Here is a 23080-nt window from a genome sequence, read left to right as displayed (position 1 = left end):
CCTCTGCCTCTGAGTTTCCCTGGCCTCTGAGACTTTTACTTTACATGGCAGTTTGTACCAGAGTTCCCTTCCCCAGCTTCCTTCTTGGAGCTCTCAACAGCCTCAGTCCTTAACAAGAAAAACCCCAGCCACATTGTTTTGCTGGAGGATATGTATATATGCCGTATTTTAATGTATCCACATCCGCTCAGATAGATATATATTTTCCCATAAGAAACTGGTTATGACCTCCCACTTCTATTGAAGCTGTCAAGCTGCTTTTCTGACAGTTGGCCAAACTGGCTTTCTACTGACAGAACCCCTTTCACACTTTCATTTTTTTATTAAATGTAACATTTTAAGATGTAGCACTACATGTCACACAGCTTGAAGTGTTTTGAACAGCATGATTTTTTTCCATAATGGTATTTGTTTTCAGTCACTTTTTCCAGCTTTGGATTTACTATGACATGAGAGAAAAAGAACACATTTCAGAAAAAAGGTTGGGTAACTTGGACAAAGTTGGCTTAACCAATTCCTGTGAAAATACGTGTCTAGGAACTTTCTCCAAATGGGAAGCTACTGCTGTTCCACGTTCTGCTATCTGAAAAAGTGCAAGGAATGCTAGCCGTGGTGCTTCGTAGAACTCAAGACAAGTGTGTTCATTCTTTCTACAAGAATGATGGTCTTGCATGCCCTGGGCTGCAGATCTGCCTCTGCAGCCTCATCTCAGCTCATCTTCCCTCGCTCTCTACTTCCACCATGGAGGATGTCTCTCACCCCTCGAACAGGCCATGTGCGGTGATGAGCTTGCCTGAGCCTCAGGGCCCTCATCCTCCAGGGGTGAGGATTAGCTGAGTCAATGTACATAAAGAGTCTGGCACATAGTAGGTGCTCAGTAAACAGTAGACATAAAAATTGTAAAAGGCAGGAAGAGGTTAGGCAGCCAGAGGCAAATGCAGATGCTAAAGAAAGAGAAGTTCCTTTTCCCTGTCCATTTCCTGCATAGTATGGACCGTACCTGCCAGCTCAGAAGGAAACTTCCTCCTTGAATGGCCTCTTGATTACAGTCTCGACTGGCTGGCTTGCATGTATAAAACTGTAACCTTTGATTTAGTTAGCTGAACATCATTTTGTGTGTCAGCTTTGGCAGTGCATTCCCAGGGTGTCAACTAGTGGTCTGGTTGCTGGGTGGGTCTCCTTTCCCCATCCTGGTTCAATAGCACCAAGCAGAAGAATGGTTCTCAAAGTGTGGTTCCTGGGCCAGCAGCATTAGCATCACCTGGGAACCTGTCAGAAAGGCAGGTGCTGGGTTTGGCAAGAATCAGAAACCTAATGAATCAGAAACTCTGGGGCTGGAGTCCATCAAACTGTGTTTTAATGAAACCTCAAAGTGATTCTGAGTACACTAAAGTTTGAGAACCACCATTAAAGTGTTACCTACTAGAAATGTGTGTAAGTGTGAGTGCTAAGAGGAATTTAACATCTATGCAACATTGAGCCAGTGATTTTTCAGGATTTAAAAAAGGCATTTTGGGGCTTCCCTGGTGGCGCAGTGGTTGAGAATCTGCCTGCCAATGCAGGGGACACGGGTTCGAGCCCTGGTCTGGGAAGATCCCACATGCCGCGGAGCAACTGGGCCCGTGAGCCACAACTACTGAGCCTGCGCATCTGGAGCCTGTGCTCCGCAACAAGAGAGGCCGCGATAGTGAGAGGCCCGCGCACCGCGATGAAGAGTGGCCCCCGCTTGCCGCAACTAGAGAAAGCCCTCGCACAGAAACGAAGACCCAACACAGCCAAAAATAGAATAAATTAAAAAAAAAAATAATAATAATAATAATAAATTTCTTAAAAAAAGAAAAAAGGCATCTTGTGTACTGTTTTTAGTCCAGATCTCCAAGTCTGTTAAGACTGTCAATTAAATAAGATTCAAAGTTTAAATCACATAGTTGCAGTGTGGGATAGAAGGTTAGGGGTATTATTGTCCATAATTGATAAGCTGTATGCTTTTGTATTTAAGGTTTGATAATGGAATGCACGGCCAAACAATTTCCTTTTCAGAACAGGAAAAGCTAAGAATTCGTCTTGCCCCTCGTCTCTACTTTTTCAAACAGTTTTCTAATTGCAGAGAAGAGTCTGGGCTCTTAGAAGCATTCTCCTCCTCTTATTTTCCATAACTTTGTCCTGGAAAATACAATCTGGAGGAATGCAGTTTATAGAGGAATCATCTGCGTCTAGTGCAGAATTTGGAGTCCAAGGGCAGGCAGATCCTTCGTCATAAACAGGAGGATTAGCATGTAGATAACGTAGTTGGCAGAGGACGAGCCCGGCATGGCTATGGCTCTGGCTCTGGCTGCCCTGGATTACTCACCCCCAAGCAAATGCTGCAAACTCCGCGCCCATTGCTAGGACTTTGGGCAAACACCTTTTTATTTTATATAAGTCCTGCATACACAGTAAAGACAGTGCATCCACATGTTTCTAATTCGTTTACACTTCACTCATCAGCATGTGTTGGGTGAGCACCCTGCCACGTCTGAGTTTTATGAGCTGCGTTTACGAGGCTGCTTTTCTTGAACAGGGATATCATATATTCTACCAACAAAATGGAACTTGAGCCTGGGAAACGAGGGCTTCAGTGTTAAACTTGGAGTGAACTTGTGAAGTTTGAATGGATCCGAAACTAAGCGCAGATGTTATCCATTCTCCAAGAATAGCCTCACGTATTTATTTACAGAATGTCTCTCCTCTTTTCTTACCTGAAATTTTCTCTCTACTTAAGGGAAGGCGAAAGAATGTGCATTGTGGGGAAAGCTTGAACCTCATTTCCTGCCACTTTGAGGAGTCTCCCTCTTGCTTACTGAGAGATAATGCAAGCCTTGGTAGTAGCAAAGCTGGCTAAAATCTAGAACCTTCAGCAACGTGTTGCTTTCGTGGAAAGCAACATTTTTGCTCTCCCACTTATGCTGAGTTCCTGAAAAGACAGCAAGGAGTTTTATATTTTTGTGTTAATTTTGAATGGAGATGGAAGGGACCTACCACTGATTGAAACTGTACAGGATTCCATTTCTCAGAACCCAAATTGTTGGAGTTATTTTTTAAATTCTTTTTAAAATTAATTTTTATTGTTTAATCTAAGTTACGCATGCATGTATCTTACAGAGTCAAATAATTCTACAAACTTTGCCCCCTCCAGTATTTCTTCCTCCCCAATAATTTTAGCTGTTCTTTTGATATTTACCTTCTTATCTCTGAATAATGTTTATATCGTTACTTCTGGATTTTTCAGTTTCAGGTATTTTCTGTTGAAGGTGATGATGTAGCCCTCTTTCATCATCCTCTCCCTCCACCTCACCACACATACACACACTTCCCATCCCACACACTCTCAGTGTAATTATGTGGTAATTTTGGTTAGATTAATAACCATTGCTTACAGTATGACTATGTGCATGCACTTCACAGCTGAGCCATAATAGTGTACTAGGTCAGATCTCCAGGATGCTAATCCTGAGGCAGAGATTTATGCCCAGTGTTTATTAGGCAGTGATTCTGGAACTATGCCTGTGAGGGGTGTGAGATGCAGGAATGAACAGCTCTGAGCTGGGAATTACCCCTAACTGAGACGGGATGGGCCACTGTACAACCACATGGACCCCGTCCTTGGACAGGGGCTATCCCCAGGAAGCAGGTTGGTGAGGCGGCTCCCTTAGGCTGGGGGCAAGTTCCAGAAAGACACAGCTGTGAGCTAACAGCAGGCAACACTCCGAGCTGCTGGGGGAATCCTGACTTGGATTGGGATGGTAATAGTAGATAATCTGAGCATCCCAACACCCTGGTCCTGGGCACTTGGTGGGCTCCTTCAATCTGGAAACAAAAATTTTCTTGTTATTTATGTGATGATTTCTTGGGGATCTAGGAAGCTAACTGCTGCTGCTGCTTCTTTTTAAAAAAATAACAGCTTTATTGAGATAAAATTCACATACCATAAAAGCCGCCGATTTAAATAGTACAATTTAGCAGCTTTTAGTATAGAGTCATACAACCATCACCATTATATAATTTTAGAACATTTTCATCACCCCAGGAAGAAAGTCCATACCCATTAGTAGTCACTCCACAGTCTCGCCTCCCTCCAGCCCCTGGCAACCACTAGTCTACTTTCTACCGCTATATGTTTGCCTATTCTGAATATTTGATATAAATGTAATTATACAATATGTGACCTTTTGTGATTGGCTTTTATCTCTTAGCATAATGTTTTCAAGGTGCATCCATGTTGTAGCATATGTCAGTACTTCATTCCTTTCTTTTGTCACGTAATATTTCCTGTATGGATATACCACATTATGTTTATCCATTCATCAGTTGAAGGACACTTGGATTGTTTCTACTTTTTAGCTATTATGAATAATGCTGCTATGAATTTTCATGTACAAGTTTTTGTGAAGATGTATGTTTTCATTTCTCATTGGTATATTCCTAGAAGTGGAATTGCTCATATGGTAACTCTACATTTAACATTCTGAGGAATTGCCAAATGTATTCCAAGGAAGCTGTTCCATTTTACAATCCAGTCAGCATTGTAAGAGGGTTCTGATTTCTCTACATCCTTGCCAGTGCTTCTTATTGTCTTTTTTTTTTTCAGCCATCCTGTGTGTGAAGTGGTATCTCATCATGGTTTCAATTTGTATTTCCCTAATGACTAATGATATTGAGCATCTTTTCATGTGCTTATTAGCCATTTGTATATCTTCCTCAGAGAAATGTCTATTTAAGTCCTTTGTCCATTTTTAATTGGAATCCCTTTTTATCTTTTAGTTATAAAAGTTCTTCATAGATTCTGGATACAAGTCCCTTATCTGGTATATGATTTGCAAAAGTTTTGTCTCATTCAGTGGGTTGCCATTTCATTTTCTCAATGGACTTCTGTGATGAAGTCCAATTTATCTTATTTTTTCTTTTGTCACTTGTCCCTTTGATGTCATATCATCTAAGAAACCACTGATAATCCAAAATCATGAAGATTTGTGCCTATGCTTCCTTCTAGGAATTTTATAGTTTTAGCTTTTACATTTAGGTTGATGATCCATTTTGAGTTAATTGTTATATATGGTGTGAGATAGGGGTCCAGCTTCATTCTTTTGCATGTAGATATGCAAAGTTGTCCCAACACCATTTGTTGCAAAGACTATTCTTTCCTCATTGAATTATCTTGACACCCTTGTCAAAAATCAATTGACCATAAATATAAGGGTTTATTTCTGGACTCTCAGGTCTGTTCCATTGATCTATGGTCTAGCCTGTGATAATATCACACTGTCTTCATTACTGTAGTTTTGCAGTAAGTTTCAAAATCAGGAAGTATGAGTCCTCCAACTTTGTTTTTCTTTTTCAAGGTTATTTTGGCTGTTCTTGGTTCCTTGTATTTTCATATAAATTTTAGGATCAGCTTGTCAATTTCTGCAAAAAAAGACAGCTGATATTTTGATTAAGATTGCCCTGAATCTGTAGATCAATTTTGGGGAGTATTGCCATCTTAACAATATTGTCTTTCTATCCATGAACATGGAATTTCTTTCCATTTATTTAGATCTTCCTTAATTTCTTTCAACAGTGTTTTGTATTTTTCAATGTGTAAGTCTTACACTTCTTTTGTTAAATTTGTTCCTAAGTGTTTTCTTCTTTTTAATGCTATTGTCAATGCTATTTTTACAATAAAAAATAATGCTATTATTTTAAGGTTGTTTTATTGATAGTGTATAGAAATATAATTGATTTTTGCATATTGATCTTATATCCTGTAACTTTGAGGAACTTGTTTATTGGTGCACTTAAAAATTTATCTATACACAAGGTCATGTCATCTGTGAATACAGATAGGTACTTTTACTTCTTCTCTTCAATCTGGATGCCTTTTCTTTTTCTTGTCTATTTTGCCCTGGCTAGAAGTTTGTTTTGTTTTGTTTTGTTTTTGTTTGTTTTTTGTTTCTCTAAAATCAGTAGTAATGTCCCCTCTCTGTTCCTAATTTTAGTATTTTGAGTCTTCTCTCTTTTATTCTTGGTTAGTCTATCTAAAAGTTTGTCAATTTTTTCCCTTTAAAAAAAGCCAACTTCAGTTTCATTGATTTTCTCTATTGTTGTCTCTCCCTTCTGTGTTTAATTTATTTCCATTCTAGGTTCCTTCTTCCTGTTGGCTTTGAGTTTAGTTTGCTCTTCTTTTTTCAATACTTAAGGTGGGAGATTAAGTTATTGATTTGAGATCTTTTTTAACATAGGTGTTTATAGCTATAAATTTCCTTCTAAGCACAACTGTAACTGCATCCCATAAGTTTTGGTATGATGTGTTTTAATTTTTATTAATCTCAAAGTTTTTTCTAATTTTCCCTGAGGTTTTTTTTTCTTAATCAGTTATTTAGAAGTATGTTGTTTAATTTCCACATATTTTTGAAATTCCTAAATTTCTTTCTGCTATTGATGCCTAATTTCATTCCATTGTGATCAGTAAGCATACTTTGTATGATTTCACTCCTCTTAAATTTATTAAAGCTTGTTTTATGATCTAACATTTGTTCCCTCCTGGAGAATGTTTCATGTGTACCTGAGAGGAATGTGTATTCTGCTTTTCTTGGGTGGAAGGTTCTATAGATATCTACTGGCTCTAGTTGTTCTATCCATTATTGAAAGTGGAGTATCAACATTTCAAACTATTATTGTTGAATTGTCTGTTTCTCCTTTCAATTCTGTCAGTTTTTGCTTCATGTATTTTGGGGCTTCATTGTTTGTCTTCCTGATGGATTTTATCATTGTAAAATGCTCTCATTTGTCTTTGGTAAAAATGTTTGTCTGAAAGTCTGTTTGGTCTGATATTAGTATAGCCACTCCAGCTTTTTCCAATGTTCTCATTGCTTTTATGAAGGAGCTGATTTTCAAAGGCTTTTAACTAACCATTCTGGAAAGTAGAACCTCTGACTAATTCTTAAATACGCTTATAGATAATTTTTCTGTTTTTAGGCCTGCTCTCTCCCCTATTTCCAAAGTTGCCTTCTGGAGATGGTACAATACTAGGTAGCTTCATTGCTTCAATTCCTGCTTAAGATCCATTTGCTTGGGTCTGTCTGCTACGTCATTTCCATGGATCCTTCTGCTTCCCACCTTCCAAAATTTTATAACTGTTAGCTCTCTTTCTATATTCTTTGCCCTTTATCACTTAAAAATGTCTTTACTCTTAGATCAATGGATTTTCCAATTAAAGAGTTCAATGAGTGATTTAAACATCTAACCTGTATTTGAGAGTAAACCCTTTAGCTGTTAGTCACTTTATTCTAAGCAACCTGAATTTTCTTGTATATTCTCCAGAATTTTAAAAAATGATCAGAGGGCTGTTTTACTGTCAGCGATCCAGGCAATATCCTAAATTAAAAATAGTGCTTGTATTAACTTTTAAATTTAGGCATGGAATTTGAACATCTTTGATTCAATGTAAGAATAATCAGCTGCTTCCAAGTCTGTTCACTACTTGATGTTTTCATAGAGCAGTTGTTCCCAAACTTGACCATGCACTAGAATCACCCAGAGGGCCTGTCAAAATACAGGTTTCCAGGCTCCATCCCCAGGGCTTCTGATTTAGGAGTTGGAAGTGAGGCCCAAGAATTTGCATTTTCAACAAGTTCCAGGGTGATGCTGATGCTTCTGGTCCTGGGACCACACTGAGAGTCACTACCTCGGTGGTGTGTGGAATGTAAAGGTATTCCCTGTGGGGGTGGGGAGGACTTTTAGGAAGCAGATGAGAGCAGAGAGGGAGAGCAGTAAGAGGGAGATAAGCACGGAGGAGAAGGATGTGCCCACTTGCTCTTATCCTGTTGTTCTAGCTTGTGCTCTCCTGTTTTGTCCCCTCTCTCTGCAAGGAGGAAACCTTGACAAAATCTGCTTAGAGAAGAGGCTCTTGGCATCAGAATTGTAACTCTATTCAAGGGGAGAAAAGAGGAGTGAAGTGACCATCCATGAAAAACATTAAACTGTAGCCCTGCAGATGTATTTTTATGTGGCATTTTAAAGTGGTTGAGGAGTATGAGCAGGGTCTGGAGAAGTCAGGGCTAATGTAATTTTATGAGATGCTCTACATGCAATATTGCTAAGGCAGCAGGATTCTGGACAATTTTGTCAGGTAGTCACTTGTCCCCAGGTTTCAGTTATCTCCTAGGATCCCCCTTTTCCTTGTTGCAAGTCTGAGAAGGCACACTGCCTAAGCCACATAGGCAAAGGGTCAGACCTAGTAGCTGGTTTGGGCCACAGGTAGGAGAAACCCAGACTTAAGGCTGTTCCTCTGGGTTATTTTCATGTAGCCATTTGCTGTCATTGTCTCATGTTTAGCCATTTTTTTTTGTTCTCAGAATGTTCTTCCATAGTATGGTTGCAAATATTGAGGGATAAAGCTGTGGCTGCCAATGATAGTATTCCAAAGGACAGAGGTAATTGGGAGGAAGCCCAGAGAAGTGAGAACTCAAAACCCTTGCCCTCTGTGAGGCTGCCTTTCAGACACTTTTATTACAAAATGCAACGCACCTGGATAGTTCCTGCTATCACTTCCCAAAGTAAGGAGCTGGGAGAGAGGAAATGGGGTCTGGATACATAGATGACATGAGAAAGCAGGTTGTAGGAGACTAATTTTCCCTCTAACTTGTCACTTCCTTTCTTAGGCCTGGTGTGTGTGTGTGGAGTGTGTGTGTGTGTGTGTGTGTGTTTAATCCATAAAATGACGGTTTGGTTTCAGACATTCCCAAAGGTGCTTCGTCTCTGGTAATCTTTGACTTTTCCAAGATCACCTCTTATATCTTTTGGGCAGCCAGCGCAGGAAATCAAGTCTCTTGACTTCTCCAGTAGAGCTCAGAGTGCACAGAAGATTCAGTCTTCCCTAAACCATGCGGTCCCAGAGGTTGCCTGTGATTTCCTGTTAGCGGTTTTCAATGGCTTTGGAGTAGAAGGAAGTTCATTGCTATGACAGTCAGGCAGCCACACTGGGGAAAGTATGATGTATTGTGTTGTGTAGGAAAAAGTTAGTATTATCCAATGCAGTAATCAGATTTTCAGACAAAGGCATGACCCTGGAACATGCTGTTTATGGCTGAACATAGCATTAGTCTTGTCTCCAAAAACAGTTAAACAAAATCAGTGTGTACTTGGCATGTCTTTCTCCCTTGGATATGGAAATATATCTCGCCTGAACATTTTTCTCATTCTTATTTTGGAGGCAACTAGATTGCTCTGAAAATATTAGTTGTAGCAGTAATTAATTTAGCATTTATTGAGCACCAGCCTTTGTGCTGGTGAAGTACTTTTTGTGAAGTAACAAAAATATAAAGAAACACCCCGAGGTAAGGGAATCTATCTAGTGGGGAGAGAGGAGAGAAAGGCAAAAACAAAAACAGAACAAAAAAAACCCCAAACGCCAATATTCATTTATCTATCCCTCCTTTTATTCCTCAGGGATTTGTTGAGCATTTGCTATGTGCCCAGCTCTCTACTGAGTGTTGGGGATATAAAAGTGAATAAGATAGACACATCTCTGTGGTCCCTCAAAGCCATGCTTCAAATGGAGTTTGTTTAACCTTATAGTAGAGGAGGCTGGGTCAGCCTGTGATGGATGGACGTATAGAGTAGATCAGGATCTGCGGAGGGCTTCCCAGAGGGGGTTACCTGGGAACTAAAGCAAAGCAGAAACAGGTGCTAGCCAGAGGAGCAGTGAAACAATGGCTGGACAGAGGAAGTGCTTAGTTGGGGATAGAATGCAGATTTAAGGAGGAACAGGAGGAAATGAGACTATAAAGGTAGGCAAGGTTCAGCTCCTGAAAGATGTTTTATCCCTTGCTGAGGACTTTGGACTCCAAACTAAGGTGATAGGGAAACCACTTAAATATCTGGTAATGGAGGAATTATTACAGGAAACTCAGCCATTTAAAAGAACATAAAATGATATAATTGTATAGATCTTAAATAATAAAAAGTAGAACATAAACATTGTGTGCTCACTGTGATTGCTGATTTATACGATATAATTTTGACTATGTTAAAGCATGGGAGGATGTCTAAAAGTGGAGTCTATTATTTGCATTGTGAGATTCTTTAAGAATTCCTTTACAGTACTCACTCGGCATCGAATCTCTACTATGTGCCTGTAGATCAAGATACAACCCCTTGTCTCTACCATCAAATAGAGAGAGGTCTAATAACTTTCACGCATTTTAAAAGGTGTGTGACTATGAGATGTCCAGAATAGGCAAATCCATAGAGACAAAAAATAGATTTGGTGGTTGCCAAGGTCTTGGGGGGAGGAGAGAATTGGGAATGACAGCTAACAGGTCCAGTGTTTCCTTTTTTGGGGTGATAGAAATGTTCTGGAATTAGTTCATGGGGATGGTTGTACAACACTGTGAATATGCTAAAAACCACTGAAGTGCACACTTTGGTTAAAATGGTTAATTTTATGTTATGTGAATTTTATCTCAATAAAAAATATAGAAAAAAAAAAAGATGCTTATTGATTATTGGGTTGTGTTTTTCTTTTTCGGTAGCCAAGGGCAATCGGAAGTGTGAGCTGAACTGCCAGGCAATGGGCTACCGCTTCTACGTACGGCAGGCTGAGAAGGTCATTGATGGTACCCCCTGTGACCAGAACGGCACGGCCATCTGCGTGTCTGGGCAGTGCAAGGTAAGTGCCCCTGGACTGGCGTATCTGGAGTGGCTCTCGGGTGTTTGATCTGTGCCTGCCGACTGCACTGTTTGCCAGGCTGTGGCGTGCTTCCTCCCCACAACTTATGGTCCCCTCCACTCCAAACCATGAACTCTGGGAGAAGTGCATAAGACAGGGCGGCTTGTTTTGCTCCGTGTTTTCGATTTTTGGGAGCTGCCAAGTCTCACTCTGGCATTTCAGTTATTAAGTGATTTATGCACGTTTATATCACGTGCGTCGTTAGAAACTCAGCGATCTTTCCTTGTTGGATCCAAAGCTTCTTCCTTCCCTCTGAAGTGGAGGTTATGAAAAGGGCACTGCTGGATCAGTCAAGAAGCAGTTGAAGTCATCAGGGTGGCATTTGAAGGGCATGGCGTATTTTATCTTGCCTCCCACCAGCTGGGGCCAGCTTCCAAATGAAAGTTGTCTAGTGCCTTTATAGCTGCAGTTGTACTTTCAACAGGAAGTTTTTAGCCTCCTTGGACTTCTGAAGTCTGTTCCAGGAACTCCCCGCCCTGCATTCTGCAAACATTCTGGTCTGTAGAGGATCCCTGTGGGATGCTACCCTTTGACAGAAAGCACCATGTAGTTAAAAATAGGCGCCCCAGAGGAGATGGCACCGATTCCACAGCCACATTAATTGGAGCCTGGATGTCGACCCTCCTTTCATCTATAAATATAAGAGTGGAGGTCTGACTCTAGCAGGTAAATGACTCTTTGGAGCCCAGACTAAGATTCTATCTTAATTAACAGTTGCTGGCAGGACTGAGTTTCGTCAAAGGAAGAGCTCTTTGGCTATCACGTCTGAAAGTTCCTGTTCTACTTTGAACGTAAATTGCCACTGTGTTTAGTATTAGAGCTATTTGAGTATGATTTATAAGCACCCCCCCTTCCCCTTCCAGCCTTTTTCTTAATGAGGTTTTAAATAGGATACAAAATAATTTATCAAAGCAGTATGGATATTCTCGGATTGTGAATAAAGGAAGGAAAAAGCTGTCATTTGATATCTGATGCATGTGAGGTTGTCTTCGGATGAGCAAGAAACCCCCAGAGCATTGATGCAGCACAAAAGAGGTAGGGAGTATGATGGGAAGCACACTGAAGGCTGGGACCCATCTGGCCTCCAATTTCTGCTCGTTTGGAAAAAACTGGGTTTCATGCATCCCCTCCCTCCTTACTGTCCTCAGATAATACCCAAAGGAGTTCCGTTAGTGTTTTGTGGTTTCCGGCTCAACTAGTTCCTGCTTCTAAATGCTACTGAACCTGAAATAATGCACCTTATAGCAACCTAGCTTTTTCTTTCAGATCCTGAATCAACTGTTCTATTTCCTGAATACAGGTGCACACTGCTGGGAGGTGGTGTAGTTTAGTGGTTAAAAAACATGCCCTCTGAAGTCAGACTGCTTGGGTTCAAATCCTACCTCTTCCATGATTGACTGTGTGACCTGGTACAAGTTCCGTAAGCTCTCTGTGCCTGTACATCATTTACAACACGAGGAGGATGGTACCTACTTCCTGCATTGTAGTGAGGAGTCACGAGCCAATACACATAAGGTCCTCATAATAGGTCTGGCACTTAGTAAAGCATGCTGGCTTTTCTTAGTATTATGTTTACTTATGCCCACATATGTCCTGTTGTATATGAATTTTCTATGCGAAAGTATTTGCTTTTTTTTTTTTTTTTGTAGATTGTAGATTTGTGAGATTCACATTATCTTTTGAGGCAGCGTTCTTACACTGTAGTGTGAATCACAGGGGGATGGCAGATTCTACATTGGTAGGTCTAGGGAAGGGCCTGAGTAGTCTATTTTTTTCAACTTTAATACTGTATCTTATTTGACCTAGTGTATCCAAATTATTATCATTTCAACATGTAATCAACATAAAAATTATTAATGACATTTTTACATTCTTTTTCATATTAATTCTTCAAAATCTGGTGTGTATTTTACTTCTTTCAGTGCAACTCAGACTAGCCACGTTTCAAATGCTCAGTAGGCACATGGGAAAAGGTGCTAAAGCTCACATGTAATCAGGGAAACTCACCAGATTGCCAAAAATTTAAAGGGCTGACAATGACAAGTATTGGCAAGGATATGGAGGACTCTTTTTTTTTAACTTTTTATTTTATTTTGGAGTAGAGTTGAGTGGTCTGTTTTTCCAACAAGCTCCCATGTGATACTCATACTGCTGGTCAATGGATCATACTTTGAGTAGCAAAACCTTAAAGGGCACAGTGATTAAAATATAGTTCACAAAGAACCAGAAATGTAAATATACAGTGGTGAGATGAGTTGGAAGGAAGAGGAAATGTGCTCTCTTTCCACTGGGGGAGCTTGTTTTCTTAGTGTTGCATTAAGTGCCTCTAAGCTGATGATATGAAAGGAAAACAAACACTTATAAGGACATGGGTATGGATTCTTACTAATTGATGAAAACCAGTGGTGTAGGACAGCACAGTTTGAAGATGATAATTGCTGAAAGACTGAGACAGACATTCCCCAGGATGTGAGTAGATGAATAGGAATTTGATGTTACAAGGACAACTTGGATATTACTCCGTATTTGTTCTCTGTGCATTTGCCTGAAATTCGCTCACTGACGTTGTTGGAACCACTGACTGTCGCGTCCTCTTTAGCACTTCAGTTTAAATAATCAGAAGTACATTTGCTTCCCAGGCTGAAGTTCTGTTTAGTTTGCAACTTTGAAAGGGTAAAGTGCCCTTTTCTGAATATTTGATCGGAAGCCCAGAATTCAAGTTGCTATCTCTGCCTCGCTGACCTGTGGCTGAGAGAGCTGTCACTCTGACAGGAGTGTCTACATCTGAAATAGCTCCAGAAAGCCTCTGCTGGACACAGAGAGTTGAAAGCAAACCCGGGCCTGCCACAAAAGTTAATGAAAAGTGACAAGCATTAAATAAGAATACGAGCTAAACCTACACAAGAGTAGCTGAGGGAGAAGGGCGTCTTCCTGACACCAAGCCACTTCCAAGCCATCCCAGGCCCACCCAGAGCAAGCTGGAATGCTCTGTTCCAGCTCCTGGCAGAGCGCTCCCTGGCCAGCCTGTGTTTACCCTGTTGCTGGAGCTCCACTGGGGTTTTAGATCCAAGAGTTGGAAGAGGGGCTGTAAAAATGCAGAAACCCTTGAGCTCGGGGCTGCAGAACATGGGAATTCCTCGCCAGTCCCTCAGAACTGGGTAACACTTCCTTTCTTGACAGGGAATGAAGGATCCTAAATGTTGGCCTCAGACTAAGGACTGCATACCGATAGCCAGGCTTTGAAGGGAAAGAACTCTAGCCCTGACTTTTCCTAAATCAAGAGGGTGTATCTGAAGCCCACAGAGATTCTGCCTTCCTCGCCTTAAACTCATCTCTCTAGACATCAGATAGGAACATCCGGCCAGTCTTCAGAGAAGTCTCTGCCCCACCAGTCATGATTGTCATTGATGGGAATGAAACAGCATTTATGTCTAATTAACAGAGAGCACAGTAACCATTTCTCTCATTAAGCATCACATTAAGTGTGCTATGAGGTTTTTTTTCCCTTGATCTCAGTTTGAAGCTCTGCAAAATTCTGGATTTTCATAGTTTGATAAGGTACATATTATTTTTGCTGGAAACTTAATGCAAACAGATGGAACTTTGCCTTCAAAGGTATAGCAGCCATTTGAAAGAACAGGGTCCCTTGGATAAAAACTAAAAAAAAAGCACAAAAAACAACCTTAGCTCCCTGGAGACCAGCCTTTCAGAAACCTCAGGCTTTCAAACTTGAATGCTCCTGAAAGAGTCAGACTCACCCCAAGACCTACCTTCCCTCCCACCAGAAAAAAATCCCTGATGGTGGAGAAACAGTCCTTGAGTAAGTGCCTTGAAATAATAGGCTGATGCAAAAGCTCCACGCAGGAAGGTGTTGAAGCTAATGCACACAGCAAGGAGTTGCTTCTGAGTGTTTAGCCTGTGCCAGACACTGTGATGTGTGCTGTTCATACAGAAGGATGCCTTAAGCCATTTGTCTTCACAATAACTCAGTCAATATGCATTATCAGTCCCCATTTTACAGAGAACTGTTATGAAGACAAAATGAGTTGGATAATATTGGCTTTTTAGGGTGAATTGTTAATATTGGCTTTTTAGGGTGAACTGTTAATCAGAACAGAAAGAGTAATTTAAATGTGATAGGCGGAAACTCTTGTGCTTTAGGTGTCTCCCCTATTCTGATTTTATTTTCCTCACTGCGTCTTTCCAAAACAAACTGTCTTTCTAGAACACACATTAGGATATGCCTCTCTTTTGCTTAAACTCCACCTGTGGCTCCCCATTGCCTGTGGAATAAAGTCCAGGCCCTTCATCATCTGTCTCCTGCCAGGCCTCCTGGGGCCCTGGTGCTGGCTGGGCTGGGATGTGTTGCTCCCTGAGCCAGGGGCCCTGCAGGGCTGTGCCTCCACAAGAATGAACACACTGTCTGGCAGCCTGGAGAGCCGTGCCACGTCCACTCTTGGGCCACCCGGTGTGCTCGGCCCAAAAGCCACTGGCTGACCCCATTGAGCACTGTTTCTGTTCTTCTGTTCCCACTTCTTGCGATTATTTGTTCCCATCACCACTGCCTACCACCCATCCAGGCCAGGAGCAATTCCAGGCACTTTGCTTTTGAATAGGTACTTAAAATAATTGTGTAAATGAATTGAGGTACTTGGTGACTCAATCTGTTGGATTTCAGCAAATGAAATTCGTCTTGAATCCAACACAGAGCTTTCTCTTTTGGCTGGGATGGGCAGTTGAGGGCTGATAACACAGGGACGTGAAGGCCCCTTGGCTAAATCCCCGGAACCCAAAGCTTTGAAGGTCAGGGAGAATTCTTGGCACCTCCCCAGGCTCCTGTCTTGTTTTTAATTTTATTCACGCTGAATTTCTTGAGTCCCGACCGACCTAATGACAGGAAGAAGCTAAGCCAGGGTGAGAGTGCAGTCTCCCATGGTGCCTTCTGTTGAGGGAAAAGACCCCCTTCTGCCACCCACCTGCCCTCTTCATCCCTGGTCAGCCAGCACCTTCCATGCGGGGCCCACCATCCGCGCCCCTCCCCGCTTGACGGGGGCTTTCATACCTCCTCTCCCAGCTGGGTCACTGCTCGGCTTCGACCAGGACACATCAGTAGACATTTTCATATTTATTCAGTAAATTAAAGCAAGGTAACTCTTGCCACATGTCCAGAGATAAGCTCCGGACCAGCATGTTGCCGTGACTGGGAAGGATGACATGATGGGCGTGTGCATCTATGTGCTCCTGTGAGTTCAGGCGCCAGATTTCCTCCATCCTCTATAAACTGCTGTTGTGCTCTCCTGAACCAAACAACCCTGTTCATTTCTCTGCGCATTTGCCCTAAGTTCCTTTTTTTTTCTCTTCTGGTTACTGGCTTTATTGTGTGGGCTTTGCTTAGAGTTCTGTTGTTACTCGAATGAAACCAAGAGGATCATTGCTTTGAGTAAAGTGTTCTTGCCTGTGCCAGACATGTGCATGAGTCAAGCCTTGAAATAGGGTGGAGAGCTTTTACTTTGCTTGAATTCTGAGCTTATGTGACACTTGGTGGGCTCCCTGTTGCATCCCCACCCCAAGCAAACCGTGTTCTAAAAGTACTTTCTGCTTGTATTAAAATGCTTATCATGTTATGTTACAGTTATTTTGACATGTGTCTGAGCTCCTAAAGCAGAGGGAGTGTTATACATATTTGTATCCGCAGTGCTTAAGGTATTAAGATTATTCAATAAATTGAATCAGTTTTAAAAATGTGTAAATGAACGAACCGAAGAACAAGTTAGAAATTGGCTTTCCTAACCCCTTTTCCTAAAAATGATCAAGAATAGGATTAACTAAGCATTAAAATTTTAGCGCCCAAGCCCTGCCTGATTGTTCTCAGGGCCTCTTGAAATCTTAAACAGAAACCTAAAGTGAACTTGATGAAATTTGCCTTATTATATGCACTTCTTTTCCATGATCTATGATTTTTCTCATTTTCAAACACTGGGACCACTACCTAACAAAACTCAGTTTGGATTTCTTAATATATACTTATGAATTATTAACTAATCATTAATCAATAACCCAAGCAATACACACAATTAACTCAACAAATAGTCTTAACTGCTCCCAGCCATACACGGGGCTAGGCACTGGAGATAAAAAAATGGGAAAGATTAACAAGGTTCCTACCCACATTGAGCTTAATTTAATGAAGAAAGTAATAAAAAGTCGGTTAACAAACAAAAGAATGACAAATTTTGATGAGCACTTTGAAGTTAATAGGGAACTGAAATAGTGAACAGTGGTGAGAGCACATGTTAGATGGGGTGTCAGGGGAAGGTCTCCGAGGCAAGCAGGGGTCGGGAGAACAAGTGGAGGCTGCACTACCGGCCATGCAGGTCCAGGGACTGGAGAAAATGTGTGCCAGGTCTCCCGGCAGGACCCAGTACCTGTGCGGTGCTCAGGAGCTGATAGATACCAAGGTGATCATTTTGTGTTTTCTTCTGCTCTCTGCCCTTGGGTGAGTCTGGTCTCCCCCTGATGGTGCCATTCTTCTTTCCTCCAAGATACTCACACATCTTCCTGGGTGCATGCTGGCTTTAGCAATTGGAAGCCCTCCATTGGGTCATTCTCTAAGCCGAGAAAGATTGCCCTGGAAACTGGATGATATAATGGGTCGAGAACAGGTTTGGGGGTCAGCCAGGATCTCTAATATCAAAACAGATGAGAGAGGGTTTGCTTAGGTAAGATTGGGGTAGGATGTCCGGAACCTCCAACCTGCCCTTCCTGGTGGTCCGTCCTATACCAGAGTGTCAGAAGAGAGAGAATTTTAGGGTTCCTTTCCCCTGGTCTTCTGAAGGAAGGGGCAGCCTTCCCCCAAAGGGGGCTTAAAGAGCTATTCTATCCAAATTGGCAGGAGTGCTGACTGGCACTTGTAACTGAGAAATGAGAGGAAGCTTCAGCAAAGTCCCCTGGGCCAGACAAATAGTCCACCTTTGCCCCAGTCCATCTCTATTCCTGCCCTGAACCAAACACAGGCTAGAAGCACTGCCTGAGTATGACCTGTTATGATACAGACGCTACAGAGTTATGCAACGCTCATTGTATATAAGCTCATCTGCAGATACTTTTCCACAAGGCACGTAATAAAAATTTTAAGGATGCAGAAAACTGTATTGCATATGGAAACCCCAAGGCAGTGTCTATTCAGACTAACAAAGCCAAGGGGAGCAGTCCCCCCGCCCCTTTCCCTTTGGCCCCTGTGCACATTCTTGCTGAGTCAGCTCATCTTCTTAACTGATGATATTGACAGAGGACCAGACTTTAAAAAAAAAAAAGTAGGCTGCTTAGCCTGATGATGACTTCGGTAGAGCCTGAAAGCCCATCACCCTGACACCAAGTTTGGGCATCTTTTTATAAGTCAGGTCAAACCAAGTAGTGAGTAGCACTGCTAGTGTGTTAGAAAAGCTTCAGAAAAGTATCCTGAGGTGTTGTGCATCTAGGTAGAAATAGATATTTGAGGGCAACAGTGCCAGAGAAAAACACATTTTTTATTTTGTATTTGTAATAGATAATAATATATTACATGACTCCAATATCAAAAAATGTGATCCCCTGTCTCCATCCACCCCGTTTCCCATTCCCCAACAGGAAATAACCACTCTCTGAGAGTTCCTTTTTTAAGGCAGATGCTTTCATGCACTTACCAGCCCATTCGTATTATATTATTTTCCCTTCTCCTTGGCAAGTATGGTCTGGACCTTGCTTTTCTTTTTTCTTTTAAAAATTATTTATTTATTTGTTTGTTTGTTTATTTTTTTGACGTATAGTTGATTTACAATGTTGTGTTAGTTTCTGCTGTACAGCAAAGCAATTCAGTTATACATATATACATTCTTTTTTTTATTGGAGTGTAATTGCTTTACAATGCTGTGTTAGTTTCTGCTGTACAACGAAGTGAACCAGCTATATGTATACATATATCCCCTCCCTCTTGGACCTCCTCCTCCCACCCCACGCCCCCATCCCACCCATCTAGGTCATCACAGAGCACCGAGCTGAGCTCCCTGTGCTACACCGCAGGTTCCCACTAGCTATATCCGTTATGGTTTATCACAGGATATGAATATAATTCCCTGTGCTATACAGTAGGACCTTGTTGTTTATCCATCCTATGTATATAATAGTTTACATCTGCTAATCCCTAACTCCCAATCCATCCCTCCCTCCCCCCCCTCCCCCCTGGCTACCACATGGACCTTGCTTTTCTTACTTAACATATCTTGGAGAACTTTCCCTTTTAATATCTAAAGCACGGCCCCCTTCATTCGACAGTGGCATGGTACTGTACTATATGAACTAATCGTAATTTATTTAACCGTGATGCATGTTCCGGTCGTATCCAATCTTTCACCGTTACCAGCAGTGCTGCAATGAATACTCCCGTGAGTGAGTCATTTTATGTTTGCCTGTATCTCTAGGATAAAGTCTTAGAAGTGAGTCAAGAGTCCATATGTATTTGTGATTTTAATGCCCAGTGGATGGCAAATTGCTCTCCAGAGTGGTTGAAACCACTAACCCTTGGACCAGCAATGTCTGAGGGTAGTGTGTTGTCCAACATTTGGATTTTTGCCAATCTGATAAGTGAAAAATTGTATCTCGGGTAGTTTTCATTTGCTTTTATTTTGAGTGAGGTTGTGCATCTTTTCATATGTTTAAGATCCCTTCAGGGCTTGGAGTAGGATGAGTGAGGTGCCTTGGATGCAGAATTTAAGGAGGCACTGAATAAAATGAAATTCTCAGGGTCTCCTTAAATGTTGTCCCTTAGGCACCTCACCTGTCCCACTCCAGTCCCAGCCCTGCACTGCACCTTGATCTCCTGACCTGGGAACCATTTATATTCCTCTCTTGTGATCTGTTTTTCTATTGGGTTATTGATCATTCTCTTAATTTGTAGGAGCTTTTCATACATGAAAGAATTTTGTATGATATAAATTGCAAGGCTTTTTTCTTCAAATAGCCTTTTGACTTATGCCTTTGCTCATGCAGTTTTATTTATTTTTTTGCCAGGCAGAAGTTTTACATTTTTTAAATGGTGAATTTAGTAATTTTCTCTTGTCTGATTCTAGATTTTGCGTCATGGAAAGTCTTTCTACACTTTGAAGTTAAAAAATTTCTTCTGTGTCTTCTTTCAGTAATTTATAACTGTATGCTTTTACATTTTTACATTTCATATTAACCCGTTTGGAATTTATTCTAGTGTGTCATATGAGGTCTGGATTCAATTTTACTTTGTTTCAGATGGCTACACAGTTACGCCTTTATCATGATTGAATAAATCTTTCCCCCACTATTTTGGGGTTCCCTGTTTATTACCATATGTATGTATGCATGCATGCATGTATATATGTAGATATGTATTTTGGGCTTTCTAGTATATTCCATTAGTCTGTATGTCTATTCATAAATGAATACCAGAACGTACACTTTGAAAGAGAAATAAAATGGACTGGCATTTAAACTTATGAGAGGTAAGTTTGCTCTTTGCTTGGAGCTAATGCACTCATGGCCTTCAAATGGAAACGTTTGTTTATCACTTGTAAAAGCCATCTGCATTTAGGGGCCTTAGTAAGCCTTCATATTTACAATACATTTTTACTTGATTGAAAAACATATGTTCCGTGACTTTTAGGACTGGAATAGCAGAAGTTACAATCATGAAAAGTACTCCAGATGGCAAAACAGTGGCAAAAAAAAAAAAAAAAAAAAAAAGGAATTAGATTTATTAAGATTCATTGAAAAGCACAGAATAAAAGTTCTAGCAGCTATTTGCTTTTAGAATAAACTGGATTTGACAGGGAAAAAATGCTGTCCCTAAGAGCAACTCAGCTCTTGGGGTCCCATCTTCTGTCATTCAATAAATAGGAATCTCTTCTACAAATTTTATTTAATATGTTTATGGATCCTATCAATTTCTGAAAGTTTAACAAGTCATCTCCTGATGGTTAGAAATTTACTGTTTTCCTGCTTATTTTTCCTGTGTTTTATTTTCAGCATAATGCTAGTAGTTGTAGCAATTAATACCTGGTCTCCTAACCAAATCTTGAGAGGGTGCCAGGAGAAAAGATTCTTTCTTGCCCTACCGCCAAAATCACTCAAATTGGACTAAGGAAGGAAGATTAGTAGTGGCCCATGATTGTCAAGGGACTGAATATAATCATGTGAGTTAAAAGACCTTGGATTCAAATTTTGGTTTCCAGATACCAGCCTTGTTTTCTCAAAACTGCACTTGACAAAACCTTAAAGTATGTTTGTCTCCCTTATGAGAGCTATGATGAGCTTTTCCTGGGTGAAAGATTTTTGTATGCTTTGGGTTTCAAATCATTTTCTAAAAGCCCAATCTAAAGACCTCACACATGCAATGGGAGGTTTCAATTCCTGGTCTTCCAGTGGTGCTTGATATGATTTTATTATTATTTCTCACTTGGGGAAAAATAGGCTTTTTTTTTTTTAAGCCCCTCAAAGTGAGCCTAGAGAACATGCAGTATTTTAATGAAAGTCTGTCTTATTGCTGTGTTCCAGTTTTTATAGATTAAGTAGCACAAGACCACGTAAATGTGACTTTAATAATTCTTGGTGATGACTTTTTCCCTGGTACTACTTTATGAAGGGTGGTTGTGTAGAACCGGTTAACAGTGACATCTAGTGTCCAGTATTGAAATTACATGTCTTTTTGGGAAGCATGGAATTTGTAGCAACATGGATGGATTTAGAGATTAGCATACTAAGTGAAGTAAGTCAGAAAGAGAAAGACAAATACCATGTGATATCATTCATATGTGGAATCTAAAATATGACACAAATGAACCTATTTAGGAAACAGAAACAGACTCACAGACATAGAGAACAGACTTGTGGTTGGCAAGGCGGGGTGGGTGGGAGAGAGATGGATTGGGAGCTTGGGGTTAACAGATGCAAACTATTATGTGTGAAATGGATGGGCAACAAAGTCCTACTATATAACACACTGTATAGCATTCAGTGTCCTGTGATGAACCATAATGGAAAAGAATATAAAAAAGAATGTATATATATATATATATATATATATATATATATATATATATATATATGACTGAATCACTTTGCTGTACAGCAGAAATTAACACAACACTGTAAATCAACTATACTTCAATAAAAAAAAGAAATGTTGGTGGAATTGATGAACAGGAGAGGGAGAGGAGAGAAGTGGAACAGAGGGAGAATACAAGTGTAGCAACTTGGTCACTGAATCTAGGGGAAGGGCGTGTGGATGTTAATGGAACTCTTCTTGCAACTTTTTCTTTAGGTTTGTAATCCTTCAAAATACAAATTGGAGGAGGGAAAAATGAAAGATTTGCCCTGTTTTCATTTTTGCATTCAAAGCATTTCTTTTGGGGGAGACTGGACCCATCTGCTGTGTGTTTCCTCCTTCCTCACCTGGCCTCCCTGGGCTGCTCTGGCTGCTCGTACTTTTTGTGTCCAAAGGGAAAAGCTGTCCTCTGCCCACAAGTCTCTACCTGGCTTGGCTCTGCTCAACCGGGGTTCCACCTGTAATTAAGAGAAAAACAGGTTCCTCTCTTTCTAGATATAAACACTTAATGTTGCTTGGAAGCCACAACATATTTCGGAATTGGGGATGAGGAGGAATAACGTTATATTTTGCAAAGAGGAAGTGTTGAAACAACCCCTTGAAAATGCTTGTTCATTTCAGAAGCAAGCAAACAACAAAACTGTACGTTTTCTCTTCTGGCTCCCCCTGCTGGGCATTTGCAGAACTGCGGCATCCCAGATCACTGGTAATTCCTTGTGCTGTACTTTTGAAAGGCATGAAAGGTGCCACGTTCAAATCTATATCCCATCCCATTCCCTTCTGCAGCAAGCATTGCTTAAATCTTTAAGCTCTGTACTGAATTAAAGCAGAATGGGCAAATCTCATTTCAAAACAAAAGCCGCATAGCAAACGCTCTTCAAGTGCTTCTTTTTTTTATATATATATAAATTTATTTATTTTTGGCTGCATTGGGTCTGTTGTTGGTCTGTTCGTTGCTGCGCGCGGGCTTTCCCCAGCTGCGGCGAGTGGGGTCTACTCTTCATTGCAGTGCGCGGCCTCTCATTGCAGTGGCCTCTCTTGTTGCAGAGCTTGGGCTCTAAGTGCGTGGGCTCCAGTAGTTGTGGCATTCAGGCTCAGTAGTTGTGGCTCACCGGCTCTAGAGCGCAGGTTCAGTAGTTGTGGCGCACGGGCTTAGTTGCTCCGCGGCATGTGAGATCTTCCCAGACCAGGGCTCGAACCCATGTCCCCTGCATTGGCAGGTGGAT

At 41.0% G+C, this 23080-nt stretch overlaps 1 protein-coding gene across 2 annotated transcripts in view; it reads left to right on the top strand.

Moving 5' to 3' along the window:
• Nucleotides 1-23080, top strand: part of THSD4 (thrombospondin type 1 domain containing 4) — a 589040-nt gene that overhangs the window by 267726 nt on the left and 298234 nt on the right. For both annotated transcript variants that reach the window (XM_061180119.1, XM_061180120.1), the window contains one exon: nt 10551-10687. In XM_061180119.1, the coding sequence (XP_061036102.1) occupies nt 10551-10687 (137 nt within the window). The remainder of the gene's footprint in view (nt 1-10550; nt 10688-23080) is intronic.

The sequence above is a fragment of the Eubalaena glacialis genome, chromosome 2 (assembly GCF_028564815.1).
Source record: "Eubalaena glacialis isolate mEubGla1 chromosome 2, mEubGla1.1.hap2.+ XY, whole genome shotgun sequence".
Taxonomy (NCBI): domain Eukaryota; kingdom Metazoa; phylum Chordata; class Mammalia; order Artiodactyla; family Balaenidae; genus Eubalaena; species Eubalaena glacialis.
This window is presented reverse-complemented; position numbering and strand designations above follow the sequence as displayed.